Source organism: Pituophis catenifer, unplaced genomic scaffold (assembly GCF_029215685.1).
Source record: "Pituophis catenifer annectens isolate HBS135680 unplaced genomic scaffold, rPitCat1.0.hap2 SCAF_1, whole genome shotgun sequence".
In the NCBI taxonomy this organism is placed as follows: Eukaryota; Metazoa; Chordata; class Lepidosauria; order Squamata; family Colubridae; genus Pituophis; species Pituophis catenifer.
Window position 1 is genome coordinate 125,151,636 of NW_027256881.1, and position 25,738 is coordinate 125,177,373.

Below are 25,738 nucleotides of genomic sequence, written 5' to 3' on the forward strand. Positions count from 1 at the left end.
TCCCCGCCCGTCAGCAATAAGACCTAAATTGTTAAGGATGCGTAATTGCCTTTCATCATCTGTGTGTTCAGATGTTGACCGTATTTCAGCTGGAATCTCTAGTAAACCAAAGCTGCTCTTCATGCACACATATACGTAGACCAGGGGTGTCCAACCTTGGAAATTTTAAGACTTGTGGACTTTAACAATCCTGGCTGGGGAATTCTGGGCGTTGAAATCCCCAAGTCTTAAAAAGATGCCAAGGTTGGACAGTCTTGGTGTAGAACATAGAGAACAGCCTTTGAAACAGATATACAGGCCTTCCAGAAGACCTGGCATCTTAAAGACTTCAAGAAGAGCTGCTTGTTGAGCACTGTCAACCTTTCTGAATAACTTTCAACGTCAGGCCTCACATTCATACAGAGGTTTGCTCTAATCAGATATGGTATGGAGCCCATTTGTGAGCCCCAAAGGAGCAGTAGATACATGATATCCTTCTACACTGTATTGCTATGCAGGTAGTCCTTGACTTACAACAGTTCATTTAGTGACCCTTCAAAGTTACAATAGCACTGAAAAAAAGTGACTTATGACCTTTATAGCCAGCCCCATGATCATGTGAAGAAAATTTAGAGGCTCACATTTATGACCGTTGTTGTTTCCCAAGGTCACGTGATCAACGTTTGTGACTTTTTTGACAAGCGAAGTCAATGGGGAAGCCAAATTCATTTAACAACTGGGCTACTAACTTATCGATGCAGTGATTCACTTAAAAACGGTGGCAAGAAAAGTCATAAAATGGGGCAAAAATCACTTAACAAAGGTCTCACTTAACAAAAGAAATTTTGGTCTCAGTTGTTGGTCATAGGTCGAGGACTACCTGTACTTCCAACCAGACTTGGCTGCTGGATTTGAGCTCAAATGTAGAAAAAACACCTCCTGGGATGGAACAGGGTATTCTAAATGCATTGAGCTGTGCTCCCTTATTGTGCACCCCACTGTGACTTCTTAAGGCCGAATGAAGTATTTGGGGGCAAAACGTTGGCTGCTATGGAACAAACAAGCCCACAAAACAGTTGGGGGACAGGATTTGTTTTCTTTTTTTGTCCCTAGGAAAAAACTACTTTAGGCATTTTTTAAAAAGAACATAAACTCCTGGCTTCAAGATGGTAGATACGCCATGGGTTTCAAATTTTTTTACTACCGGTTCTGTGGGCGTGGCATGGCTTGGTGGGCGTGGCAAGGGAAGGATACTGTAAAATCTCCATTCCCTCCCCAATCCAGGGGAAGGCTACTGCAAAATCTCCATTTCTTCTCGATCAGCTGGGTCTTGGGAGACAGAATAGATGGGGGCAGGGCCAGTCAGAATTTTTACTACCGGTTCTCCGAACTACTCAAAATTTCCACTACCTGTTCTCCAGAACTGGTCAGAACCTGCTGAAACCTACCTCTGAGGTATGCTGCTAATTTTGCACACAACTGTGGCCAAAAGAGATCTGAAGACTACAAGGGAGGGCTTTGGATCTACATGCCTTGGAGCTACAGTTCCCTCACACCTTTCCATATCTACATTTAGTCTTGAATGAAAGTCCATACAAACAACCCATAAAATCTGTTTATAGGAAGTGCAATATTTGCTCCTAAGTGCCAGTAATGAGGAAGCTGACAAAGGAGAAAGCAAAGCTTCCTGCATGTAAAGTGAATTATGTACCTCACCTCAAAAGGCGAGACACGAGACTTGTTTAATTTTGCTGTTAAAGATAGAATTCTGTTCCTATTGGGAAAAGGCTGTAGGGCAGGGGTGGAGAACCACGGCCCTTTTATAACCTGTGGACTTCAACTCCCAGAATTCTCTCCATGGTCATGTGATTAAAAATTCAAACACTTGGCAACTGACTCATATTTATGACAGTTGCAGTGTCCGGGGTCACGTGATCCCCTTTTGTGACCTTCTGGACCAGCAAAGTCAAGGGAGTAGCCAGATTCACTTAACAACTGTGTTGTTAACTTAACAACTGCAGTGATTCACTTAACAACTGTGGCAAGAAAAGTCTTAAAATGGGGGCAAAACTCACTTAACAAATGTCTCACTTCGCAACATAAATTTGGGGCTCTGTTGTGGTTTTCAAGTTGAGGCCTGCCTGTGTGTGTTACCATCTACATCGAAGTTGGTCGATGGAAGTGTTCATGATCTGAATAACAAATCATTAAACAAAAGAGGTCTAATCATCTTGAGTGGCAGTGGCAATCCCTTCTTTCTTCCTTCCCCTCATTTGTCCCCAGCCTGCTTTACTTTTGGAAGGTATTTTGGACTAATTTAGCAGTTTTGAAGAAACAAAACTTTTGTTTTGTAATAGGGGAGGAAAATGGGATGACTTTTTCCCCCTTCCTTGTAATTTTGAACACTATAGGTTCATTAAAATGACAAGAATTCAAATGTGGGGAATAGAAAATAGGAAAGTTCTTCTTGGTTCTCTAAGGTCTTCATATTCATAACGGACTTTGTTCTTTTGCAATTTTTATTTTGCAAACTTTTTGCATGAAACGGTTGCTGCAAACATTGTATTGCATGAGCAACTCCTTTGTCGGAAAAAACTCAGTACTGAATGCATTTTTCTTGGAATGTGTGAATGGTATTGAATAGCAACTTTGTCTTTGTTTTTTGTTTTCCTTTATATGCTTTGGTTGCTGAAAGCGGTGCAGTTGAAGGGTTTTGAATGCAAACTTTGACATTGGGTAAATACTGAAGTGCTTATAGAACTGTATACCTAAGTCTGCCCCACCTCGGTCAATGACAGTATTATGTAACAAATCAATTGCTGTTCCGATTCAAAGTCGCTCATCCAAATGATCACATGGTTTAGGTAGCAACCAGATGAGTCACTTGGGAACTCTTAAGTATCCCATTTCAGCAGGAAACAAAAATATCATCTATATCTGTATTAATTTTCAATGCAACCTTTATTACAGCTGTGTTAGCATAATGTGTTTTGTTGTGTGTTTGCCTTTGAGTCAGTCTTGACACTTGGTGATTGCCCAAACTAGTCCCTGCAGTTTTCTCGGAAAGATTTTTAGGAGTGGTTTGTCCTTGCCTGATTCCTAGGGCTGAGAGAAAGTGACTGTGGCTCCAAGGTCACCCAGATTACCCAAAACTCATGGTTTCCAATCCAATACCATTAACCATTACACCAAACTGGGTTTCCCATTATCTGTACTTAAAATTTATTAAGCATAGTTTACAGAGCTCAATTGTACCCTGACCCACTGCGCATATCACACAACTTGCTAACCTAAAATGTGATTTCTGTGATTCATGATGTCTTACAGATACAGCCTGTGACACACTGCATGACTTATCCTAGAAAATTCATTCTACATTCAAGTGTGGACATGCATCTTACATTGAACTAGGCATCCTGTCCCATACCATACTTGGCTTGAGCTAGACCAGAATATTAATAAATATCAGTTCTCTGTGCATATTAATAAATGTAAAATATCTTCTCTCCCTTAACTTTTTTTTTTTACACAAATCAGAATATATTTTGACCATTTAAGTCTTTAGGGGGGGTTGGCCATTTTTATTTTCATTTTCATCTCCAAAGGATTTGCAAGTATCTTATTTTCTTATTAATAAAGTGATGTCCTGTATATATTTGATGTAAGAATTTCAGGTATTTCTGTCTTGAAGGAGATCCAGTGTACAGAGTATTAATCCTGCTAATTTCAACTACTTTATTTTGAAGTATCTTATGTATGTTAATGGAGAGCTACTAAATCACAGGTGTCAAACTCGATCGTGTCACGTGATGTATCGTGACCTTTTTTGCCTTTGCGGAGCCGGGTTAGGCGTGGCCTGTATGTGACACATCTGGCCTGCGGGCCGCCAGTTTGACAGGCCTGTACTAAATATATTTTCTTCTTAAAGGTAGTTAAAATCTAGGTACAGATAGTCCTTGACTTGACAAGCAATTTTTTAGCAATCGTTCAAAATGGTACGGCACTGATCTACAACCATTGCCTATCCCCATGATCATGAGTTCAAAATTCAGAGACTAGGCAACTGACTTGTATTTACGATGGTTGCAGTGTTCTGGGGTTGTGTGAATCATTACTTGCGACTTCCCAGACAGCTTCTGACAAGCAAAATTAATGGTGGAAGTCAGATCTGCTTAATAAATGTGTGTTTCACTTAATAACTGCAGTGCTTCACTTAACAACCATGGCCAAAAAGGTCATAAGGTTGGGTGAGACTCACTTAACAACTGCCTTGCTTAGCCACGGAAATTCTGGTTGCAATTTTGGTCACACCTCAAGGACTACTTTTTTTTTTTTTTGCTTTAATTTATATGCCGCCCTTCTCCGGAGACTCAGGGCGGCTTACAATGTGTTAAGCAATAGCCTTCATACTTTTGTATAACTATATGCATATCAAATATCAATTTTACAAGTACCTTAAATCAGCAGTTCCCAACCTTTTGGGCACCAGGGATCAATTTCATGGAAGACAATTTTTTTCATGGATGGGGGGGAGTAGTACGCAACCTAGATCCCGCAGATGCGCAGTTTTGCTCACCCACCACTCACTTAGAGCTGTGCGGCCCAGTTCCTAAGAGACCACGGACCAGTATCAGTTTGTGGCCTGGGGGTTAAGGACCCCTGCCTTAAAGGAAGTTATTTAAACTCTGCTTGCTTTGTAAATACATATGCAGAAGATCTCTGTTAAAGGTAATGTCTCTTCCAGTAAGGTTCGTTACTTGGTGAGTCCATGATATTATGGTAATGCCATGCAACATTATCAAAGTCATTTGACACTACCTTTTTCATATTGTTTTTTCTTTTCAATCATTTAAATTCCTATCATTACCTGGCAGTCTCCTGACCAATTACTAATCGGGCCCCACCATGCTAATAGTTTGAGCCCAACCTAGATTGGGTGAGGGCTGCCACTTGCTAAGAAAGACCTCTGTTATGTCCAAGAGAATGTATTAATGTCTGGATTAAAGACCCCCTTCTCCATTGAAAAACATTCATTGGCTGTGTTTGCACAACATGCTAAGTCATAGTAAAATTACTGTTTACTCAACTTGACTTTCTGGGTTTGCTCATAAACCAACTGTATGAGATCAGCTCTCAAAACACGTTAAGCTAAAATACAGTAAGGCTTGGTTCTGTTGGTAATTACAAACACAGTCAGTATGTCAAAGAGTAATGTTACTGGGCTCAAGAGTAAGGAGAATGAAAGGAATATGCTGTATATGTATAATTTTCATAATTTATAATTGATTCTTTTTACAAAGTTAAAATCACAGAACATAAAAAGAAAAGAAAAAAGATATAAAAAGTGAAACAGAAAAGATAGAAGAAAAGGTGAATGACAATAGAAATGAAAGAAAGAGAAGAAAGAAAATACTTAAAGAAACAATTTCCTGTTCTCTTTGCAGCATTTACAAACACAGGAGTCAAAAATCACTTGATGGCCCCTAATCAATCATCACTGCTTGATTTTTTTTAAAAAAAAAAATCTAGTATAGACTTTATTATAGCTTAAAATTTTTAAGTAATATTTCTGTAGAAGATAATTGTATTTTCTGTTTTTATTCCTTCATAATTTTTTTGCTTTGTCAGTAGGCTGCTCTGACAGCCTGAAGGCTTATAATAAATATTCAGAGTTATCACTAGTGGAAAGTATTTTTTTAATCCAGTCCAGTATTATTTATGTATGATCCTGCTTGGCAAAGCAGAAATCCTCCCAGGTAGCACCTGACATTGGAAGGCTAATGTGAAAGCAGGCCACAAAGCTTTCCCATTATTAGAATGGGAAAAATACACCTTCTGAGGTATATTTTTGACCACTGGGTCACCGCCCTTCCCTGTTTACATAGTCATAAGATGTAAGCCTTAGCCAAAATTAATTTGACAAGGTCAGCTCCACTCGCCTAAGTTGATGAGGCAGCTTTATATAAAGTCACAGATTGTTCTCCTGTGTTATAGTTCCGGAAGATCAAGCTGCTCCTAAGATTTGTATGAGAGCACTCCATTAATTTAAATACTGCAGTGCACTGTCCATTCACTAAAAAAAGAAAAAAAAAGACAGAGGTGAGTCAGAATTATTTATAAAACGGAGAATTTCAAGCTTCAACTTGTCAGTCGTGTGCCGGTGTTTGAAAAGAGTATTTTCAAGAGTATTTTCTTATTTATTTATTTAGAAAATTTATATGGCGGCCTAGCTCATACACATAACTCTGGGCAGCTAAGAAAAGAAATAGGAGCAAAATAAAACACAGCCAGTTGATCAAAAACGTAAATAATTTAAAACAGCATTGAAAAGCAGCTGAGAATAATCAAACTCCGCACAGTCAGTATAACCAGACAATGGGCTCACCCAACTATTGTTGCATTAAAGATCAATTGTGTTCAGCGATGTTGTGTTCAGAAAAGTGGTTTTACTAGCTTTTCTGTTGTTCCCAATTACCAGATTGTAAAATATCTTTGCTGAGACACATCACACTGTTAATTACGCATTTAAAAGTCTTTAAGAAGATTTCTCTCCCTCTCCCTCCCTCCCTCCCTCCCTCTCTCTCTCTCTCTCTCTCTCTCTCTCTTTTGCAAAGGTAGGCAACCTGATGTTCTCCACATTTGGCTGCCCACCCTTCAGCAAATATCAATGTATGATTAATTAAATCTTTTTTAACCTTCACTAAAGAGAATCCTTTGTAAATTCAGTGTACAGCTTAGTTAGAGCAGGCCCTAACTTTGTGTTTACTGTCAAGGGAAACGCAGCAAGTACAGTTAGTACAGAAAATACAGCTACCTAATGCCAACTGTCGTCAAAGTAGAAAGACAAAACAAAAACTTATCATGGCAATTCCTATAAAACTGCATCAGATAATTCAGAACTATAGTTAAATCTTAATTGGGTCTCAGTCAGAGATCGTCTATGGGAAAAGTAAATGGTTTTTTTCCTCTTTCTTTCTAGGTGTTAAAATGGAATCCCTGGATACAACAATCAATAGCTACCTGGATGTTTGGCTTGGGCCAAGAGGTATGTAGCTAATTTTCAAATATTTGAACTGTTAAGATCCAGACAGGGCCCAGTCTTTGTCTGCTTCAGCTGCGACAGCTTCAAGCAGCTAGAAGGCTGCTTTCCTTTAAAGTTTTAGCCTCTCTCAGCTCTATAGTTTGAAGGAAATAAACTTGACAGCTCCTTTACAAACAAGCAGTTGTTATTCCATGCATTTCTAAACTACAAGAAAATAAACTCCCCCCTACAGGTAGTCCTCAGCTTACAACCACATTTGACCCCCAAATTTCCGTTGCTAAGAGAGACAATTGATGAGTGAGTTTTTGCCTCATTTTACAACCTTTCTTGCAACGGTTGTTAAGTGAATCATTGCAGTTGTTAGTAACACGGTTGTTAAATTAATCTGGCTTCCCCATTAACTTTGCTTATCAGAAAGATGATCGCATGACTCCAGGACACTGCAACCATCATAAATACAAGCCAGTTGCCCAGCATCTGAATTTTGATCATGTGACCATGAGGATGCTACAATGATTGCAAGTGTGGAAAAATAGTCATAAAAAAAAATAGCATTTTTTCAGTGCTATTGTATCTTAGAATGATCAGTAAATGAATGGTTGTATGTTGAAGATTACCTATACATCTTTCTTGATTCTGGCATGTCTCAGTCAGACTGTAAACTCTTTTCTGCTGTAACCATTAAATGGGGCATTTAATAACAGAGAGCCAGTTTGGTGTAGGAATTAAGAAGATCTCTAGAAACCAGGAGACCATGAGTTTAGTTCCACCTTAGGCATGAAAGCCATCTGAACTGCTCTGAGTCAATCACCAGGAGATTTTATTTATTTATTTATTAGTCCAATTTATATGCCGCCCTTCTCCATAGACTCAGGGCAGCTTACAATGCATTATAGCAATAGCCTTCATACTTTTTTGTATATACCTGCTTATTAGGGCTTTCGGGCCCCCCAAGCGGTGTTGTTCCATACAAAATTGGTTTATTGCCCCCACAATCCGGGTCCTCAATTTACCTATCTCGAAAGGATGGAAGGCTGAGTCAACCTTGAGCCTGGTGAGATTCGAACTTGCACTAATTGCAGGCAGCTGGCAGCTAAGTGCTAGCACTTAACAGCACTTTAGTCCGCTGCACCACCGAGGTTCTTTCACCGAGATGGTGAATTCTAGTCCCACCTTAGGCATGAAAGCTGTCTGAGTGACTCTTGACTAGTCCTTCTCTCTCAGCTCACCCACTTCACACAGTTGGTGTTGTACAGCAAATAGGAGGAAGGACTATTAGGTATGTTCCCCAGCTTGAGTTACTTTATAAAAATAATAATAATAAAGGTGAGATTAAAAATAATAGGGAAGAGTGGACAGCAAGGCATTTCTTCCTAACTGATTCACTCTCTTGACTTCTACAAATAGGGCGAAATAAGTACTTGCTGTTGCCTCTTAAATGCACTTCATAGAATTCCTCAGATGTTTATTAGTCGTCTTCTGTATCCACAGCCAGCTCCAAGTCGGCTTAGCATAATCAGCGCAGCATTTATTCTAGGCATTCAGACTGCTGCATAGGATTAAAATTCAGTAGTGCCACATTCCACACTGACTTTGGTATCTGAAATATTTGCATGGGAAGCAACAGCCACTTAGATGGCTTTCATGCTGAAGGCAGGACTCAAAGTCTTTTGGTTTCTAGCCTGGCCCCTAAGACCAAACTGGCTCTCATTAGCTTAATTGTGCCATCAAATGAATGGGAATTAAGACGAAGCCCCAGTATTCTTAAATATGAATGGATAAAAGTTTAAAATTCTAACTCCTGGAAGACCACTTTGAATTGACGAGCTAAAGCAGTTCTTCCCAAGAGAATTCAAAGCTGATTGTTCAAAAATAATATTTAATACTCATTATTTTGCTGCACTGCTGGCTGTTTTCATCAGTAAAATTGCACGAACAGAAAATTGAACGGTGAGTTGGACACTTTGTCTCATTTAAAATCCTTCTCATTAAAAACATGATCCCATAATGGGATGGGGGAGATCAAATTTAACCGAAAATGGAGAAATAAAAAAACAACAGGGGCTGCAGGTACTTTGAATCGGGATTTTAAAAACAAATACAGTATGAAAAGTGGCATATCAAGTGCTCCTTCGGGGAACAGCATTTTATAAAGTAAAGAGAACATAATTAGTTGTACTTCACTTAGCAACAGCACGGTTAAATCAGGCCTCATATGAGAGGGGGAGTGTTGTTGCATAAATAAGAACAAAAGACCTTTTTAGTGTATTTACCAGCTATTATTCCTTCAGTTTCTATGACTGAAGCTTTTCTAAAGAGATGGGAGAGGAGGTGTTGGAATCGAATGGGCAGCTATTTGCTAGGGTTAAATCCCTGTTGACACAAAACACAAATAATAGTAATAAAAATTGTTTTCTATTTCAGATCCCAGAGTAAAAGGATGGTTTCTCTTAACGAACTACAGGCCTACCTTTCTCTTCTCTGTCTTATATTTATTAATTATATGGCTAGGACCAAAGTATATGCGGAACCGACAGCCGTTTTCATCCAGGGGAATTTTAGTGGTCTACAATATTGGACTTACTCTCCTGTCCCTGTATATGTTTTATGAGGTAAGAAAGGAAAACGTTATGCCTTATGGTAGCTCAGGCCTTGCAGGATGAGGGTGATTTTTATTTAAGCCTGCAAGACAGGACAATTCTTCAAATAAAACAGATGCTATACATAAAGAAAAACATCTACTTCTGCTCTATTGACTATGCTAAAGCCTTTGATTGTGTGGATCACAACAAATTGTGGCAAGTTCTCAAAGAGATGGGAGTACCAGAACATCTTATTTGTCTCTTGAGAAAACTATATGCGGGTTAAGAAGCAACAGTAAGAACTGGACACGGAACCACTGATTGGTTCAAAATTGAGAAAGGAGTTCAGCAAGGCTGTATACTGTCACCCTGCCTATTTAACTTATATGCAGAGCACATCATGAGAAAGGCAGGGCTAGATGAATCACAAGTTGGAATTAAGATTGCCGGGAGAAATATCAACAATCTCAGATATGCACATGATACCACTCTAATGGCAGAAAGTGAAGAGGAACTAAAGAGCATCTTGATGCGGGTGAAGGAGGAGAGTGGAAAAGTTGGCTTGAAACTCAACATTAAGAAAATTAAGATCATGACTCCCGGCCCTCTCAATTCCTGGCAAATAGATGGGGAAGAAATGGAGATAGTGACAGATTTTATTTTCCTGGGCTCCAAGATCACTGCACATGGGGACTACAGCCAAGCAATTAAAAGATGCTCCTGAGGAGGAAAGCTATGGCAAAGTTAGACAGCATATTAAAAAGCAGAGACATAACCCTCCAACAAAAGTGCATATAGTCAAGGCTATGGTTTTCCCAGTTGCAATGTATGGTTGTGAAAGTTGGACCATAAAGAAGGCAGAGCGTCAAAGAATTGAGGCCTTCGAACTATGGTGCTGGAGAAGACTCCTGTGGGTTCCTTGGACTGCAAGGTGATTAAACCGGTCAATCCTAGAGGAGACCAACCCTGACTGATTTTTAGAAGGCCAGATCCTGAAGATGAAACTCAAATACTTTGGCCACTTAATGAAAAGGAAGGACTCACTGGAGAAGAGTCTAATGCTGGGAATGATTGAGGGCAAAAGAAGAAGGGGACGGCAGAGAATGAGGTGGCTGGATGGAGTCACTGAAGCAGTCGGAATGAGCTTAAATGGTCTCCGGGAGATGGTAGAGGACAGGAAGGCCTGGAGGAACACTGTCCATGGGGTCGCAATGGGTCCGACATGACTTTGCAACTAATAACAACATACATAAATTGTATGTTTGCCATGCACCTGCAGTATTTTAGGAAATGATATTTAATTTTGGCAGAACACTATCTCGTAGCATATAGTGTCGTTTGTGTTATTTATTTTCTGTATATGGTTAGGAACAAGGACATGCAGAGCAGCTGTTCTATTTCAGGAGGATGTTGCTAGTTTAATGCTATTTCAGGTCAAGGAGGAAACAGGTCAAAAGAATCAAGATCATCACATGTTACAAGTGATAGTAGAAATTCACTGCATATAAAGTAGAGTTTTCTTGATGCTCACCATAAGATAACTCTTCAGAATGAATTATATTTAGCTCCTTAATATGTCTCTGAAATGCACTTTGAAACATAGCACTCTGACCCAGCTATGTAATTTTTATGTTTCTAAGACGACAAGCTTTATTTGTCCTTTATGCTGAAGCCCTGCAGCTTTGTTTATCCCTATTATTTGCTTTTTATTTAGATATTCCAGTCTTGAAGGTTCATTTGTTCATCTTCTTTATTTGTATATAGACCCCATAGACTTACCACTTTAAGAAAAAAAGGCTACTGAAATGTCATTTATGAGTATTTAAAGAAAATTAAAGGTGTGGGGCAGGGGTGAAATGCTCCTGGTTCAGACCGGATCACCCGAAGAACCGGTAGCAAAAATCTGCCCCTTTCCCCACCCCCCCATGCCCAGCTAAGCCGCACAATCATCAGAGGGTTTTTTTATTATTATTAAAAGCATTTTTTCTACAACCTCTTCAGCTGAAAAAATGCTTTTAAAAGTGTAAAAAAAAAAAAAAAGCCTCTGATGATCCCACGGCTCAGCTGGGATCATCAAAGGCTTTTAAAAGAAAAAAACCCTTTTTTTTCTTTTAAATGCCTCTGACGATCCAAGTTGAGTTGAGTCCCACCACTGCTCACAGCGAAACCAACCTCCAAGGGTTGTTGCTATGGAGAAAATAAGAGGAGGAAGGCGTATTAGATACATTCTCTACCTTGAGTTATTTACAAAAAAATTAATAAAGGTGGGACAAAAAAAATCTAAAATAAAATTAAAAGTAATTGATCCCAGAATTACAGTCATAAGTCGAGATACCCACGTAACCAGAAATATGCTTCATTTGTGATGATTGTTAACCAAACACTGCATTCATTAAGAGAAACCATTCATTTGAAGGGCATTTTTTTGCACATGTGAAAGGGTAGTTTTTTGGAAACTGGCAAAAAAACATTGCAAATTGCAGTCATATGAGTGCAGAATGCAGTGAGTCTTCCGTGTAAAATCAGGCCATATGGCTGCAAGAGTACACTGTGACCGTTAATGTTGGCTATGGGTGTGTTACAGGCTGTAAAGCACCGGTTCTAACTTTGAATGTTCATAAAATGATCAGTCATTAAACAAGAATTACTTGTAGAGGAGTCTAAGACTTGAATGAGGTCAGGTGATTTAGGAGCATCATAGCTGATTGGGATTTGACCATGGATCTTCCCTGTCATAGACTTGCAGTCTGATTTATATCACATAAGACAGGCTCCATGCAGTTCAAATCAAGTGCAACTAGCATGTGCAACTAGTCCCAAAGGTGCTTTTTTCAAGAGGCAACTGGACTATCTGTTTTTTTTCTTTGAAGATGTTTCGCTTCTCATCCAAGAAGCTGAAGAAGCTTCTTGGATGAGAAGCGAAAAGTCTTCAAAGAAAAACCAGAAAGTCCAACTGCCTCCTGAAAAAAAGCACCTTTGGGACAACCATGACCTGGATGACTGAGAATCTCCATAGATGTGGAACTAGGTTTCATAAACTGTGAGCTATACCAGGGGTCCCCAACCCCCTGGCCATGACCCATTACAGGACCGTGAGCTGTTCAGAACCAGGCTGCCCAAAGCGGGGGGCGAGCATGTGTTCTTGGGTACATCACCACTTGCCCGTCACTTGCACAAATGGAGCTGTGCACACACTTCCACTCATGTAGAACTATCCATCCCACCCCACCCCCATGAGGCTGGTCCGCAAAGCGCAAAAAGTTGGGGAACTTGTGAGCTATACCACTCTTGGAAAGGGACCTACAGAGTCCAGGGGAAGCGTGAAGAACCTTTTAGTTAACATTGCTACAATAAAGCCCACCTTTCACTAATGTCATGGTATTGTTTTCTTTGTTCATTTGTATTCATTCTGGTGCTTGGATTCTTAGAGCAGGTATGTGTTCATTGATATTACATTAAAGGGAAGTGTGATGGCTGAACGTTTAGGAACCCCTGATCTCACAAATTTAGGTTAATGGATAGAAACAAGTTTATGCCTTCTTAATGTAAATTGCCTCAAATATTATGGTTAATTGTTTTGACTCCTTTTGGAGGATTCTAAAAAGAACTAGAAACATTGATATTGACCTGCAATTAATTTCTGGGATATTTTGCTTATGATTAACATCAGCTGGAGAACATCCAATTTAAAATTATAATTATTTCCTGTGCAAATCAGCCAAGAGACTTAAGGTTAATGGGAATAGATTGGAATATAAACTCATTCTAAGAGAAACCTGTATCACATTAACATACCAAATTGTGTGTTTGAAAAGGTGAGAATTGTGGTACGTTCCTAGTCCTTTTTTTTTTTTTTGGTAAATCAGAATGTTGTAATCTTCTACATTTTGAAACCATCGGAACCTGTTCGACATAGGCATCTGAAGCATAAAAGACTCATGTATAAGAAATGGAATATTTTAATGTTAAGTAATTGCAATATCCTAAGGCCTATTTAATTCCAACTTATATTAAAAACACTTTGAGTGGGGATTGCCTTTGGCCCTCCAGCCAAACCTTCCTCCATGTAATATCAGAAGGTTTTTGTGAGCACCCGTTCAGACTTTGCAAGGATTATTTGTCCTTCCTCCGACTGCTCTTCAGAGGGAAAGAGAACAAGAAGATGTGACAAAAAGATAGAGAAAGGGTGAATCTCCCTGCTTTACAGATAGTCCTCAACTTACGACCACAATTAAGCCCAAAATTTATGTTGCTAAGCAAAACATTTGTTGTGAATTTTGCCCCGTTTTATGACCTTTCTTGCCGCAGTTGTTCAGTGAATCACTGCAGTTGTTTAGTTCGTAACATGGTTGTTAAGTGAATCTGGGTACCCCATCAGAAGGTCATAAAAGGTGATCACATGACCCCATCATAAATATGAGTCAATTGCCAAGCATCTGTAATTTAATTATATGACCCATAGGGATGTTGCAACCGTTGTGCAAAAAACAGTCATAAGTCACTTTTCTCATTGCTGTTGTAACTTTGAGTGGTCACCAAGCAAACTGTTGCAAGTCGAGGACTACCTGAATGGGGTAGGTCAGGGGTCAGCAATCTGCAACCCTGGAGCCGTATGTGGCTCTTTCACCCCTCTGCTGCGGCTCCCTGTCATTCAAAATATGTGTCACAACTGCCAATGTGCGACACCCGCCGGCACGCAATTTATTGAGCTTTTCAACCCCTGGTAGGCCAACCATGGATAAATCCAAGAAAAGAAAAGTTTCAGAAGAAAACAGAATGTTTAATTCAACTACATATGCTAATTTTGTGGCCGCTCAAGAAATAGTCAGGTACGGGAAGTGTTTTGTGGCTCCTGGTGTTTTCTTTTTTGAGGGAAACAGGCTCTGGTTGGAGACCTCAGGGGTAGGTCTATCCCCGCAGTCCTTCTTTTTCTGGGTTGACCTGGATATGATTTGGATTTTTTCATGATTTGATGGCATCACTTGTAAGCACCTATACAGGTCCACTACTGACTACTGACTAAATGTTTATTTTGCTCTAGCTGGTGACGGGAGTATGGGAAGGAGGATACAATTTCTTCTGTCAGGATACGCACAGTGGAGGTGAAGCCGATATGAAGGTAATGTTCTAAGCTGACTCTGCTGCTTTACTTTACCTCTTGAAGAAGATAGCTCCTACAGGTGTGAGCGTGCTTGTTTTGGAAGGACACTCTTCTCGCTCTGCCCTTTCCCAACCTGGTGTTTTCCAAATAGGCTGAGAATCCACTCCTCCAATTCCAGCTAGTAGAGTTGAAGTTTACTTTATCTGGAAATCATCGGTCGAAAAAGGCAACTGAGCCTTTAATGTCTGTTGCCTGCTAATGCTTTGCAAAAGGAAGCGATGCTTGTGCAAACATCTCTAAATAAAGACCTATCATAAGAGTTGGAAGACAAACGTTTGCAGAAGGTGTATGTAGATTTCTTTTTTTCATTGTTCAAGCTATCGAGGACTTAGCAGTAATGTAGCCCGTAATAGGCCTTGAACGATAACTTAATTTCTCTTCCTTCAATTGGGATAGTGGATATGTGTGGCTCTTGCATGGGAAAGATTTACAAATATGTCTTGGCTTATTGATGTTGGAGAAGTAGGTAAAGTAGTCTGGCAAAAAAAAAAAAAAAAAACCTTGCTTGGTTTGCTTATAAATTAACAGGGGAAAAAAGTCAGAACTGGCTGCTTAAAAAGCAATATGACCTGGGTGGTACTACATTCTAAATCTACGGATTTCTTTAATTTATTAGCTTTTCTATTCAAAAATATACCGTGTAAGTTGTTCTGAAGCACAATTTTACTATTGAAGTGAAATTTTAATAGTAGTAGTAAATAATAATATTTACAATAAGTCAATGGCTTTAAGCACCGCAGTTTCCTAACAAGTATTATGAGTCTGATTTAGATGGAAGGGCTTGATAGGTTATTCAGTGTTTTAAGTCTCGGTGAAGAATGGAACCTGGGCCTTCCTGATACAACTCTTAATAAATGCTTCACCTTCAAAAATGTTCAGAGCAGAAACACAATTATTGGAACCAATTATTTTGTCTACAAGAAATTGAATGTGGAATGTTTCTGGAATACCCAGAAAAATTTTTGGTTACAAAGAAAACTCTCTTAAACAACAACTCTAAGTACCGGTAAGTCTGCAGTTAAACAAATAATCCTTTTTAAAATGTGATGTCCCTATTTAAAATTTGCCTTGGCTCACAATATACTGCTTGAACATAATATCATCCATGAAAAGCTGCAGGAGTGCATTAGAAATTCAAGTGTTACTCCTTCGTTTTCAGCCCTTGTGTTTCATGATGCACTTCTGATAAAACACAGGTATTTGCATGTAACACTTCAAAAGGAACAATACTTGGAACTAGTGGCAGGGAATTAAATATCTCATACTCATCTTAAGGAAACGGTGCAAAAAAATCTCTAGTGTATGCTCATTATCTAATCTGATAAAATTAGATAATCCCCAACCCTAACCCCAATCTCTCCCCCTCCCCCAAATTAGGGAGTTCATAACAGTTTGGCTGCATTGCAGAAATGGGGAATACATCCTAATTAAGATCTCCAAGGTCAGGGGTGAAATGCTCCTGATTCGGACCGGATCGGGTGATCCGGTAGTGATTGTGACAGGTGGTTCAGAGAATCTAGTGATGGTGGTACGAGGCTCCGCCCACCCACCCGGGTGTCGTTACTTCCGGCTTTTAAAAGCTAAAAAAAAAAGGCTCTGACGATTGCGAGGCACAGCTGTGATCGTCAGAGCCTTTTTTTTTTTTTTTTACTTTTAAAATAATTTTTGTTACAACCTATTCAGCCGAACAGGTTGTAAAAAAATGCTTTTAAAAGTTAAAAAAAAAGGTTCTGACAATCGCGCACCACAGCTGTGATTGTCAGAGCCTTTTTTTATCTTTTAAAAGCATTTTTTACAAGCTATTCGCCCAAATAGGTTGTAAAAAAATGCTTTAAAAAAAGTTGGCCACACCAACCCAGTCACATTACCCCACCCACCCACCAAGCCACGCCCACAGAACCGGTATTTTTAATTTTACATTTCACCACTGTTCAAAGTGCTGTTGAGATGATTTGCTTTAGGAAAAATGCTTTTAACCCCTTTCTTGCTCTCCTTTGGAATATGCACTTCTGATTTCCACTTCTGATTTATCTGTTTTGTGGATTAATATCTTGAAAGAAGACAGTCTTCCGTATATGTAAGGTTTTTTTTAAGGATGAAGAGATAGGTCAGAAAGTTTGAGCAACCCTTGCTGAATTTTCCTTGAGGACTGATGAACTTCCATTGGGAGCTCATGCATTCCATCCAATCCTCACCCCTGAATCCATTCTATTCTAAAGTTCAAACTTGTTTTTTGCTTTTCCATTTATTCCTGAATTTTTCTTAAACTGTATTTTGAGGCTGCTTTCTTGCTTGTAATTGCTATCATTAGTGTTATCATTTTTTCTACGTGTCTCCTTGACAGGGCTCTATTCTAAAAGTCAGACTAAAAATAATTGTAATAAAATACATTTTTAGACTTTCAATTTCAATAGCGATTCCAGGAATCAATAGACCAAGCTCATCTATTTGAAATGTTTACCCTTTATTTTGTGAGGTTTTAAAGCCTCCTTTAATCTGATATGGCATTTAGAAGAATCATTGATATGCTCCTAATGGTTCTTCGGAGGCTGTAGATAATCACTGAGTACTGCTATTTTTTTTAACTTCATTTTAAAATGAGCACATCAAAACAGGCTAAGTTGGAACTTGGATATAAGCCATCTGTGCAATATTCAAATGTGTGCTTTCCCAGTTGTAATCTGATCAACGTCATATCATTTCAGCAGATATTGAAATTTCAGTATCATTATCCTTTTTTAAAATTTGCAAAAATGCCGTTTAGGAATTTTTAGATTGATTTGCAATCCGAATCTTGTAGACCCAAAACGATTTAGAATCCTATAATTTGTCTGTCCTCCCCATTTCTATTATGCACTTGGTGTCAGTAAAGGAGCCAGGTTGTCTCATCCTTGTTTTTTCGTGTCACACTTAGCAAGGAAGTACCAGCTCAGATCTTCTTCCCAAGTTAAAATATTCACTAGAAATTATCTGATTCAGATAATTCCATTTGAATTTAACATCTTTATCCTGCCTTTCTTCCAAACAGAGTACTGTATCATACAAGGGGAATATGTCAAATGTTACAACTATATTACTGAGAGTTGTAATGTTCAAAAGACAATTTTGTGACTGAATAGTTTTGGAACTCATAGGTAACCAATTACAATAATCTTATCACTTGTGGCTCTTGGGGAATTGCATGTAAAAAGCTTTTCAAGACTCTGTAAATGGTGTACAGTTGACCTCTTAATCTGAGACTCTCCAGTTGTTTGAGACTCAATCCCATCCATTTCTTTCTTTTCATTACCAGGTGTTGAAATGCTTGTCTTAAGTGGGGAAAAGAAGATTGTGCAATCTTGAGAGGAGTGGCGGTCAGGGAATGTTTTTTTTTTTTAAATCTGAAACCTTAAAATGAAGAGAGCTAATGGTTAATTCTCTACTTAAAGTTACATCAAGTGCCTCTTATGTAGTGATAGATTTGATAGCCCACAGAATATATTTATCTTAATTTTGTAAGAAATGAGCAAGCAATACACACCACAACTTAGTGAAAGCTAAGTAATAAAGCAGATATCCCATAAAATGTTAAAATTGCAAAATTCCCCGAACAATTGAGCCTAAAACATCCATAATCCTGGATAATGCCAAGAAAAAGAAATTAGTCTTGAAGCTTTTCCTAAAAGCTTGTACTGTATTCTTTATTTTGGGGTTTCAGCCAAAAAGACCCTCTTCCCTCAGATACCTATCATATTGTTGGAAGAGGGTCAATCTTCTCACCTAATTCTGGCATTTGTTTGCAAATTTTTCAGCCTAATGATTCTTTGTCCTGTAACTTAGTTTTAATTGAGTCAGATTTCGACATGGGCTACCGAAACAGGCTAGCTTGCTATTTCATAAATATGCTTGCCTGTAGCTTGCTCAAAAAGTTATTTCCCTTCATAATCAACCTTCCTCTGGATCTCAGTCTCTCCAACCTGGCAAAAGCTTAGGGAATACAATAGCCTTAACTCATGTTTGCTCAGATTGTTCAGGGATCTCTGTAGCAATGTGAGGATTAAACATTTCCCTTGTGAGTTTTGATGCACCTGAGCTACAGTTTAATCAGCATAAAATTACAGTGTCTTTTGCTTTAGTCACAGCTTCGGTTTTATACCTATAATCAGGTAGCTACTTCAAACATGCCCAAAGTGTTTGGACTACACAGTAGAGCCACCTCTCTCTTTCCTTTGAACAGCTTTCGGTGTAAGATTGAACACCTGGCTGTGAAATGCTCCTGTGTTTGGAAGCCCAGAACACTACTGAATGAGGCTGCGTGGCACAGTGCTTCTAACCTTGGCAACTTGAAGATCGGTGGACTTCAACCACTAGAATTCCCCAGTCAGTGTTGCTGACTGGGGAATTCTGGGAGTTGAAGCCCACCAATCTTCAAGTTGCCAAGGTTAGAAGCACTGATGTAACAGACAGTGGCTCAGAAGGAACGCTGATCCACTAGGATCTTGTCCAACTAAGATTGTCTTTGAGGCAGATAATATGCCCCATAGTTTTATTTTACATGTATTTGTGGATCAAAGATCTGAACTATTTCTCCTCTTCCCAGATTATACGGGTCCTCTGGTGGTATTACTTCTCAAAGTTCATCGAATTTATGGATACTTTCTTCTTTATATTACGGAAAAATAACCACCAAATCACCATTCTTCATGTGTACCACCATACAACTATGTTGAATATTTGGTGGTTTGTTATGAACTGGGTGCCTTGTGGCCACTGTAAGTATTCTTGTGACTCAGGATGGGAAATTGACTGTGTGTGTATGATACTGTATATACATAATAGACATGTATGATTCTAGAAGAGTTTCATTTTAAAAGAAAAGATATCGTATTTTTCAGAGTATAAGACAAACCGGAGTGTAAGATGCAGCTTAGTTTTTGGGGAGGAAAATAGGAGGGGAAATCTGCCTACTAGGTATTCATCTGGATAGCGTCCTTAGTCTGGTCAGCTTCAGCACATTAGTTTGCTTGTTTTTATCCCTTGCTTGGGGATAAAAAACAGCTTCTAAATCACAAATTATCTTTGGAGAGAGAAAATGAGAAAAGCAGGCAAACCACAGAGATCGCTTCACTTGCTAGTGCCTCGTTAGGGCTGAAAAAAGCTTCAAAAAAGCTACATTCGGAGTATAAGACGCACCCAAATTTTCAACCTCTTTTAGGAGGGAAAAAAGTATGTCTTAATACTCAAAAAAATATGGTAATATGTGTACAGGTAGTCCTCAACCTATGACCAGAATTGAGGCCAAAATGTCCATTGCTAAGCTATTGAGTTTTGCCTCATTTTACCTCCTTTCTTGCCAGAGTTGTTTAGTGGATCACTGCAGCTATTAAGTTAGTAACATGGTTAAGTGAATCTGGCTTTCCCATTGACTTTGCTTGTCAGAAGGTCGGAAAATGTAATGACATGAGTCCGGGACACTGCAACCACCATAAATACATGCCAGTTGTCCAGCATCCAAATTTTGTTCATGTAACCATGGGGATGCTGCAATGGTCATAAGTGTAAAAAAAAAAAAAAAAAAAAAGCAGTCATAAAGTCACTTTTTTCAGTGCCATTGTAACTTCAAACAGTCACTATATGAATGGTTGTAGATCAAGGACTACCTGTATATGTATTCTGTTCACTCACTAGATTGAAAAGCTTTTACTTCTAATTGTTTATAAGGCTGATCGTGATTATTATCGAAGCCGCGATTAATTTGGTGAAACTGTTTTTATTCTCAGTCACCAAAGGTGAGGCCAATCGATAAAGGTTAAACTCCGTCACAATAGTTAACCTTTTGTTCTTGTTTGCTACTTCTTTGTCTTACTTTGTTTAGCTTTGTATTTTGCCAGAGGTTTGTCCCGTGCCAACTTGCACTGTGCTTAGATGTTCTGAGTTACAATTGGAAGTAAGTATCCAGACTATCAAAAACAACGCCAGACAGAAGCTATCAAAAAGCTTTTCCATGCAGTAGCAGCTGTACCTCGATGTCACACTTAGATGACACCACACTATCGTTTAGATGTTCATGCAGTGTGGAGGCTTCCATCAGATGCACGCAGCACTCCCATGACATAACTGCATCTGTTTGCACCAGGGTAGCAAATGAGAGAGATGAGGAAATAGTCACTGTGAATTCAAAATTCACCTCTGATAGATGCATAGATGCAAAGTATGATGTAAATAGATGTGTCTTCTATCTCCATTGTTATGTAGATTGACTGCTGATTGTAATAAATGTTGATGTATATAGCTGAATTATGGCTTGTAAACAAAGTCAGTGTTCTATTATAATTTGTAGCCATTCCCTAGAAACTACAATCTTAAGTAGCTTTAGGAGAAACTTCTTATAATTAACAAGTTGTAATTACAACCAGTTCATATATGACATTAAATTACCTTTCTTTAGTGGCTTGAAGATTTAATTCTATTCTAATCTTGGATTAAGTTTTAAAGGTTTGTAAAATATTAATTTTATAATTGACGTAGAGCGACTTTTAAGACAACCCCTTTCATCGTTGTATTTTCCCCTCTCTCCTTACAACCTACAGCATATTTTGGTGCCACTCTTAACAGCTTTATTCATGTCCTCATGTATTCCTACTATGGACTGTCTGCTATCCCATCTATGCGTCCATATCTCTGGTGGAAGAAATACATCACTCAGGGGCAGCTGGTGAGTTGTAGTGACTGTGGTTGCTTTTTTTTGAACAAATATGAGTAAGTTCGTTTTGTGATGAACCCGTTTGTATGACATCTTAACCCATATGGCCACAGATCCTATATGCTAATTAAAATTCCTGGTTTCTGATTGTAGTTAAAGCTGTTTGCCTTAACCTCAATCTTAGCTGCGGACTGTATTTGCACATTGTATTAAATCTGAATGCACCCAAATTCATTGTATGACCTGATAGTAACCTGCAGAACTCCAGGAACACTTGTCCAGGAGAGGAAAAATTCAGTAGACTGCCCTATTTGATTTTCACAGAAGTTTTTAGCAGGTGCAGAAGCTCCAGTCTATGCCCCACCCTTTAGTATACAAACAAAGGCATGTACAACTGAAGAGCTCCACTTGACATACAGGTAGTCCTCGACTTACGACCACAATTGAGCCCAAACTCCCTGCCGATAAGTCAGACAGTTTTTAAGTGAATTTTGGCACATTTTACGACCTTTCCTTCGGCATTGTTAAGTGAATCCTTATACTTAAGTTAATAACATAATTGTAATGTGAATCTGGCTCCCCCATTGACTTTCCTTGTCAGAAGGTGGCAAAAGGTGATCAGGCAACATTGCAGTCATCATAAATACATGCCAGTTGACAAGTGTTTTGATCCTGATCACGTGACCATTGGGGATGCTGCAAAGGTTGTAATTGTAATTGTCAAAAAATTTTCAGTGCCATTGTAACTTCGAACAGTCACTGAATGAATGGTTGTAAATCAAGGACTCCCTGTACTGCAACAAACACAGGGATCTTGATGAGGGCACTGTCAAGTGAGCCACTTTCAATGTGTTCATTGTTTCTGGCCTCTTGGAGGAATTACGACCAACCAACTTGTTGCTATGCTAATCTCACTCCTGAAGGCAGTCGCTTAGCTCCTTTCCATTTCCTGTAACAATTTCGAAACGATACCTTGAGACTCATGACAAAATATCTTTAAGCACTGCTTATTTGCACAACAGTCACTTTTATTTTTTCGGTAACCTCCCTTCGTGTTTTACACACTAGCTCTTCAGTTTGGTTGAATATCAGAAGTATCTGTCTCCCAGTTAGCCTGAACTTTTTGGAATGGAGTGCCATTTTCCTTATGGAATGACTTGAAGTTGTGGTGCAGATTTTAAGAAGAGCATAGGAAGTGATTGATTGATTGATTGATTCCTGCCCTGCTTGGCTACCACAACAGTGTTGTTTCCTTAAATAACCATTTTCTCCTCTTACCCAACAGATTCAATTTGTTCTGACAATCATCCAGACAAGCTGTGGGGTCGTTTGGCCTTGTCGGTTCCCTATGGGATGGTTATACTTCCAAATTGGTTATATGATCTCCTTGATTATCCTTTTCACAAATTTCTATGTCCAGGTAAGTTAAGTCAGGTATTTTCCAGAAGAATGGGAGTGGGATGTTCATCACCAGTCTGTTTTTTCAATTTGTGGACAGTTGGATTTTAATGTGGGAGAGAATTTCATTCTATCAGGACTGCATTTATCTATAGATCTTTAAGCCAAATACGTCTTCTCCCAGTTTCAGGATCATTCTGGAAAACAACACAGTTGCTTTAAGAATTTATAGGCAGGTCTACTTTTGTGCCCCCATAGACTCAAACTTTTTGGCCTTCAAAACTGAAACATTGCAGTCCTAGTAGGCATCTGAAAAGGTAGTATAGATCAGAGCTCCCCAACCTTTCCAGCTTTGTGGACTGGCGGGGGTTGTGTGTGTGAAGAACGGATGGTTTCGCACAAGTGGTGGGCAAGCACATGTGAGCGTAGCTCCACTTGCACAAGGGGTGGGCACCATGCAAATGCATGTGTGCTCATCGGCTGCTCGCACAAGTAGGAATGCGCGTGTGCTCTCACTCACTCCTTCTGGTTCCAAATGGCTCACGACCTGGGAGTTGGGGACCCCTGCTATAGAATTACCTAAATTTTGTTCTAAAAGGTATGTCAAACTCAATTTCATTGAGGGCCGCATCAGGATTGTGTTTGACTTCAGGGGCCCAGGGTGGGCATGGCCAACTCAACATCACTCGTGTCGGGGCACCCGTGGTGGCCCAAGCGCTCTGCCAGCAAAAACTGGCTGCCAAGCTCCATTTTTGGCTGCGACGGCCTCCTGCAACCCTCTTCCAGTGAAATAGGAGCTCGGGAGGGCCTCCCAAGCTCTGTTTTTGCTGGCAGAGGCACCATGGGCCTGTCCTTTGCTGTTTCCAGGGCAGCCCCGCGGGCTGGATCCGGCCCTGTGCCTTGAGTTTAACACCCCTGTTCTAAAAGATTATACAGTGAGCTAAATAAATTTGTCTCTTTTTTCCCTCCCCCTCCCCCTCCCCCCCCCCCCCCAGTCGTTAGTTTGGTGGGGATCTTAAGTTGTTTTCAACTCGTCCCGGTTCTGTGTCCCAAATTTAGGAGGATGAGATAACATATTGAATATAGTGAGTAGCACCTTTGGATCTCCCCGAAATTAGGAGAGTTGCATGAGCATCCCCCTACCCATAGGCTGTATGAAGAGAAAGTTCTGTTCACTTTTTACAATAAGCTATAGTTTATTTTTCATTGTTGCAAGGGACACTGTAGTTTGAGCAAACTTTAATTCTGATCACAAATCAGACTCCACCCCTTAAGGCAGTCTGAGTAGAGGAAGGTATTTATGTATTTTTTTTTAAAAAAAAAAACTGTTCTCCCCCCCCCCCCCCTTTCTCTTTGGTACTGTGGCAAAAGCTATTATTGACCTGACTTTCTATGTGTTTGTGTTGTTGTTTTTTAAAGACTTACAACAAAAAAGCAGCCTCCAGAAGGAAAGAATATCAGAATGGGTCTGCAGCTGCTATGAACGGGCACACAAATAGCTTTTCTTCTTTTGGGAACAATGTGAAGCAAATAAAACAAAGGAAGGATTGAAGACCAAACTGAAAAACTATTCTGATATCCCAGGCAACAACAACAAAATATGATTGTAAGCACAATATGTGTTGTGCACTGATAACTCTTGACAGCTACTGTAACTATTCCTGCCTAGAATAGTGTCGATTTATGTAGGATTTAACCAGTGCAAAACATCCTAGAAACTATCCATAAGCTAAAGTTGATGACGTTGATAATCCTGGATGATCATAGACTGAAGCATAAAATGTGGAAGGAAGTATTATTGTAGTATGACAGACACTGCTGTTGCCTTACTAGTTGATATAATAGGTGCTGAATTAGGATTCACGATTCCAAAACTGTAATTCAGACTCATATTTTTAACTGTAGATAGTGCATGTTACTGTAATTTGTATGACAAAATTCAGTTTGTTTGTTTGTTTCCAGTAGTTTAAAACACACATGCCTTAAATCAAAATAAAAGCAGGGCCTAAAATCTAATTACCAGTTTGGAAATGTATGGAACTGTTTCATTCTAAGAGGGCAGCTTCTCAAATGGCATTTTATGCCCTGGTACGGATACCAAATGTTGGAGAAGCACAGGGTCATTAATGAAAAGTTCACATACATGTATACATGTGGGTCTCCCCGCGTGTTCAAGCGAATAGCCTCATTTCCTGTGGAGGGATTATATTTCCAAATCGGCGATAGGATCTCCTTAATTGACCCTTTTCATAAATGGCTATCTTCAGGTCTAGAATATAAAAATGTCTATCTACCATACAAGTGGTAACTCAGAAAGGTAGGGCAATCCCCTGTAAACCCTTCACACACGCAGTATGCTGTGCATCTCCTTCAGCCCAGGTGCAACGTTGTTTAATTCCTTTCACAAATCAAAAGAGATGCCGTGGGCTGTCTAGGACGTGTGAAAGTGGACACGCTCAAAGGCGCTCACCCTTCTATATATGCTCTGTTTGAAATGACACCAGTGCTAAAAAGAAAAAAATATATAGCCATTTAGTTTGGTCAGGACTTGTTCTTTTTCTTGTAACAATTCTGCAGCAGTTCATCTTTTAAAAGTAATTTTTTTCCCTCTCCATTAACTTCTAATAAGTCATGGAAACTGCGTGTTTGCTTTGGCAGTGTCTAGAATGGGATGCTGACTCTCTCTAAGCATTGCAGGATGCTTAGGGAGGCTAGCCTGCTACCTTTCTCCCACCAAACGTTCCCAGTGTTGCATCCTGAAAATTGTTGCTTTTTCTTTTCAAAACGACTGGCGACATCTGAGATGAAACCAGCTGCCTCGTTCCCCTTGAGGAAGGCCCAGCGGGTTCTTTTCCCATTTCATCGCCAAGTCTTTCCCTCGCTTGAAAAAAAAC

The 25,738-nt window shown here is 39.4% G+C and overlaps 1 protein-coding gene across 1 annotated transcript in view; it reads left to right on the forward strand.

Moving 5' to 3' along the window:
* Positions 1 to 24,504, forward strand: part of ELOVL5 (ELOVL fatty acid elongase 5) — a 51,407-nt gene extending 26,903 nt beyond the window's left edge. The window contains exons 2-8 of the mRNA XM_070954808.1: positions 6,959 to 7,024; positions 9,446 to 9,633; positions 14,645 to 14,722; positions 19,344 to 19,515; positions 21,334 to 21,458; positions 22,732 to 22,866; positions 24,264 to 24,504. Coding sequence (XP_070810909.1) covers positions 6,967 to 7,024; positions 9,446 to 9,633; positions 14,645 to 14,722; positions 19,344 to 19,515; positions 21,334 to 21,458; positions 22,732 to 22,866; positions 24,264 to 24,395 — 888 coding nt within the window. The 5' untranslated portion in view covers positions 6,959 to 6,966 and the 3' untranslated portion in view covers positions 24,396 to 24,504. The remainder of the gene's footprint in view (positions 1 to 6,958; positions 7,025 to 9,445; positions 9,634 to 14,644; positions 14,723 to 19,343; positions 19,516 to 21,333; positions 21,459 to 22,731; positions 22,867 to 24,263) is intronic.
* Positions 24,505 to 25,738: the final 1,234 nt, after the last annotated feature.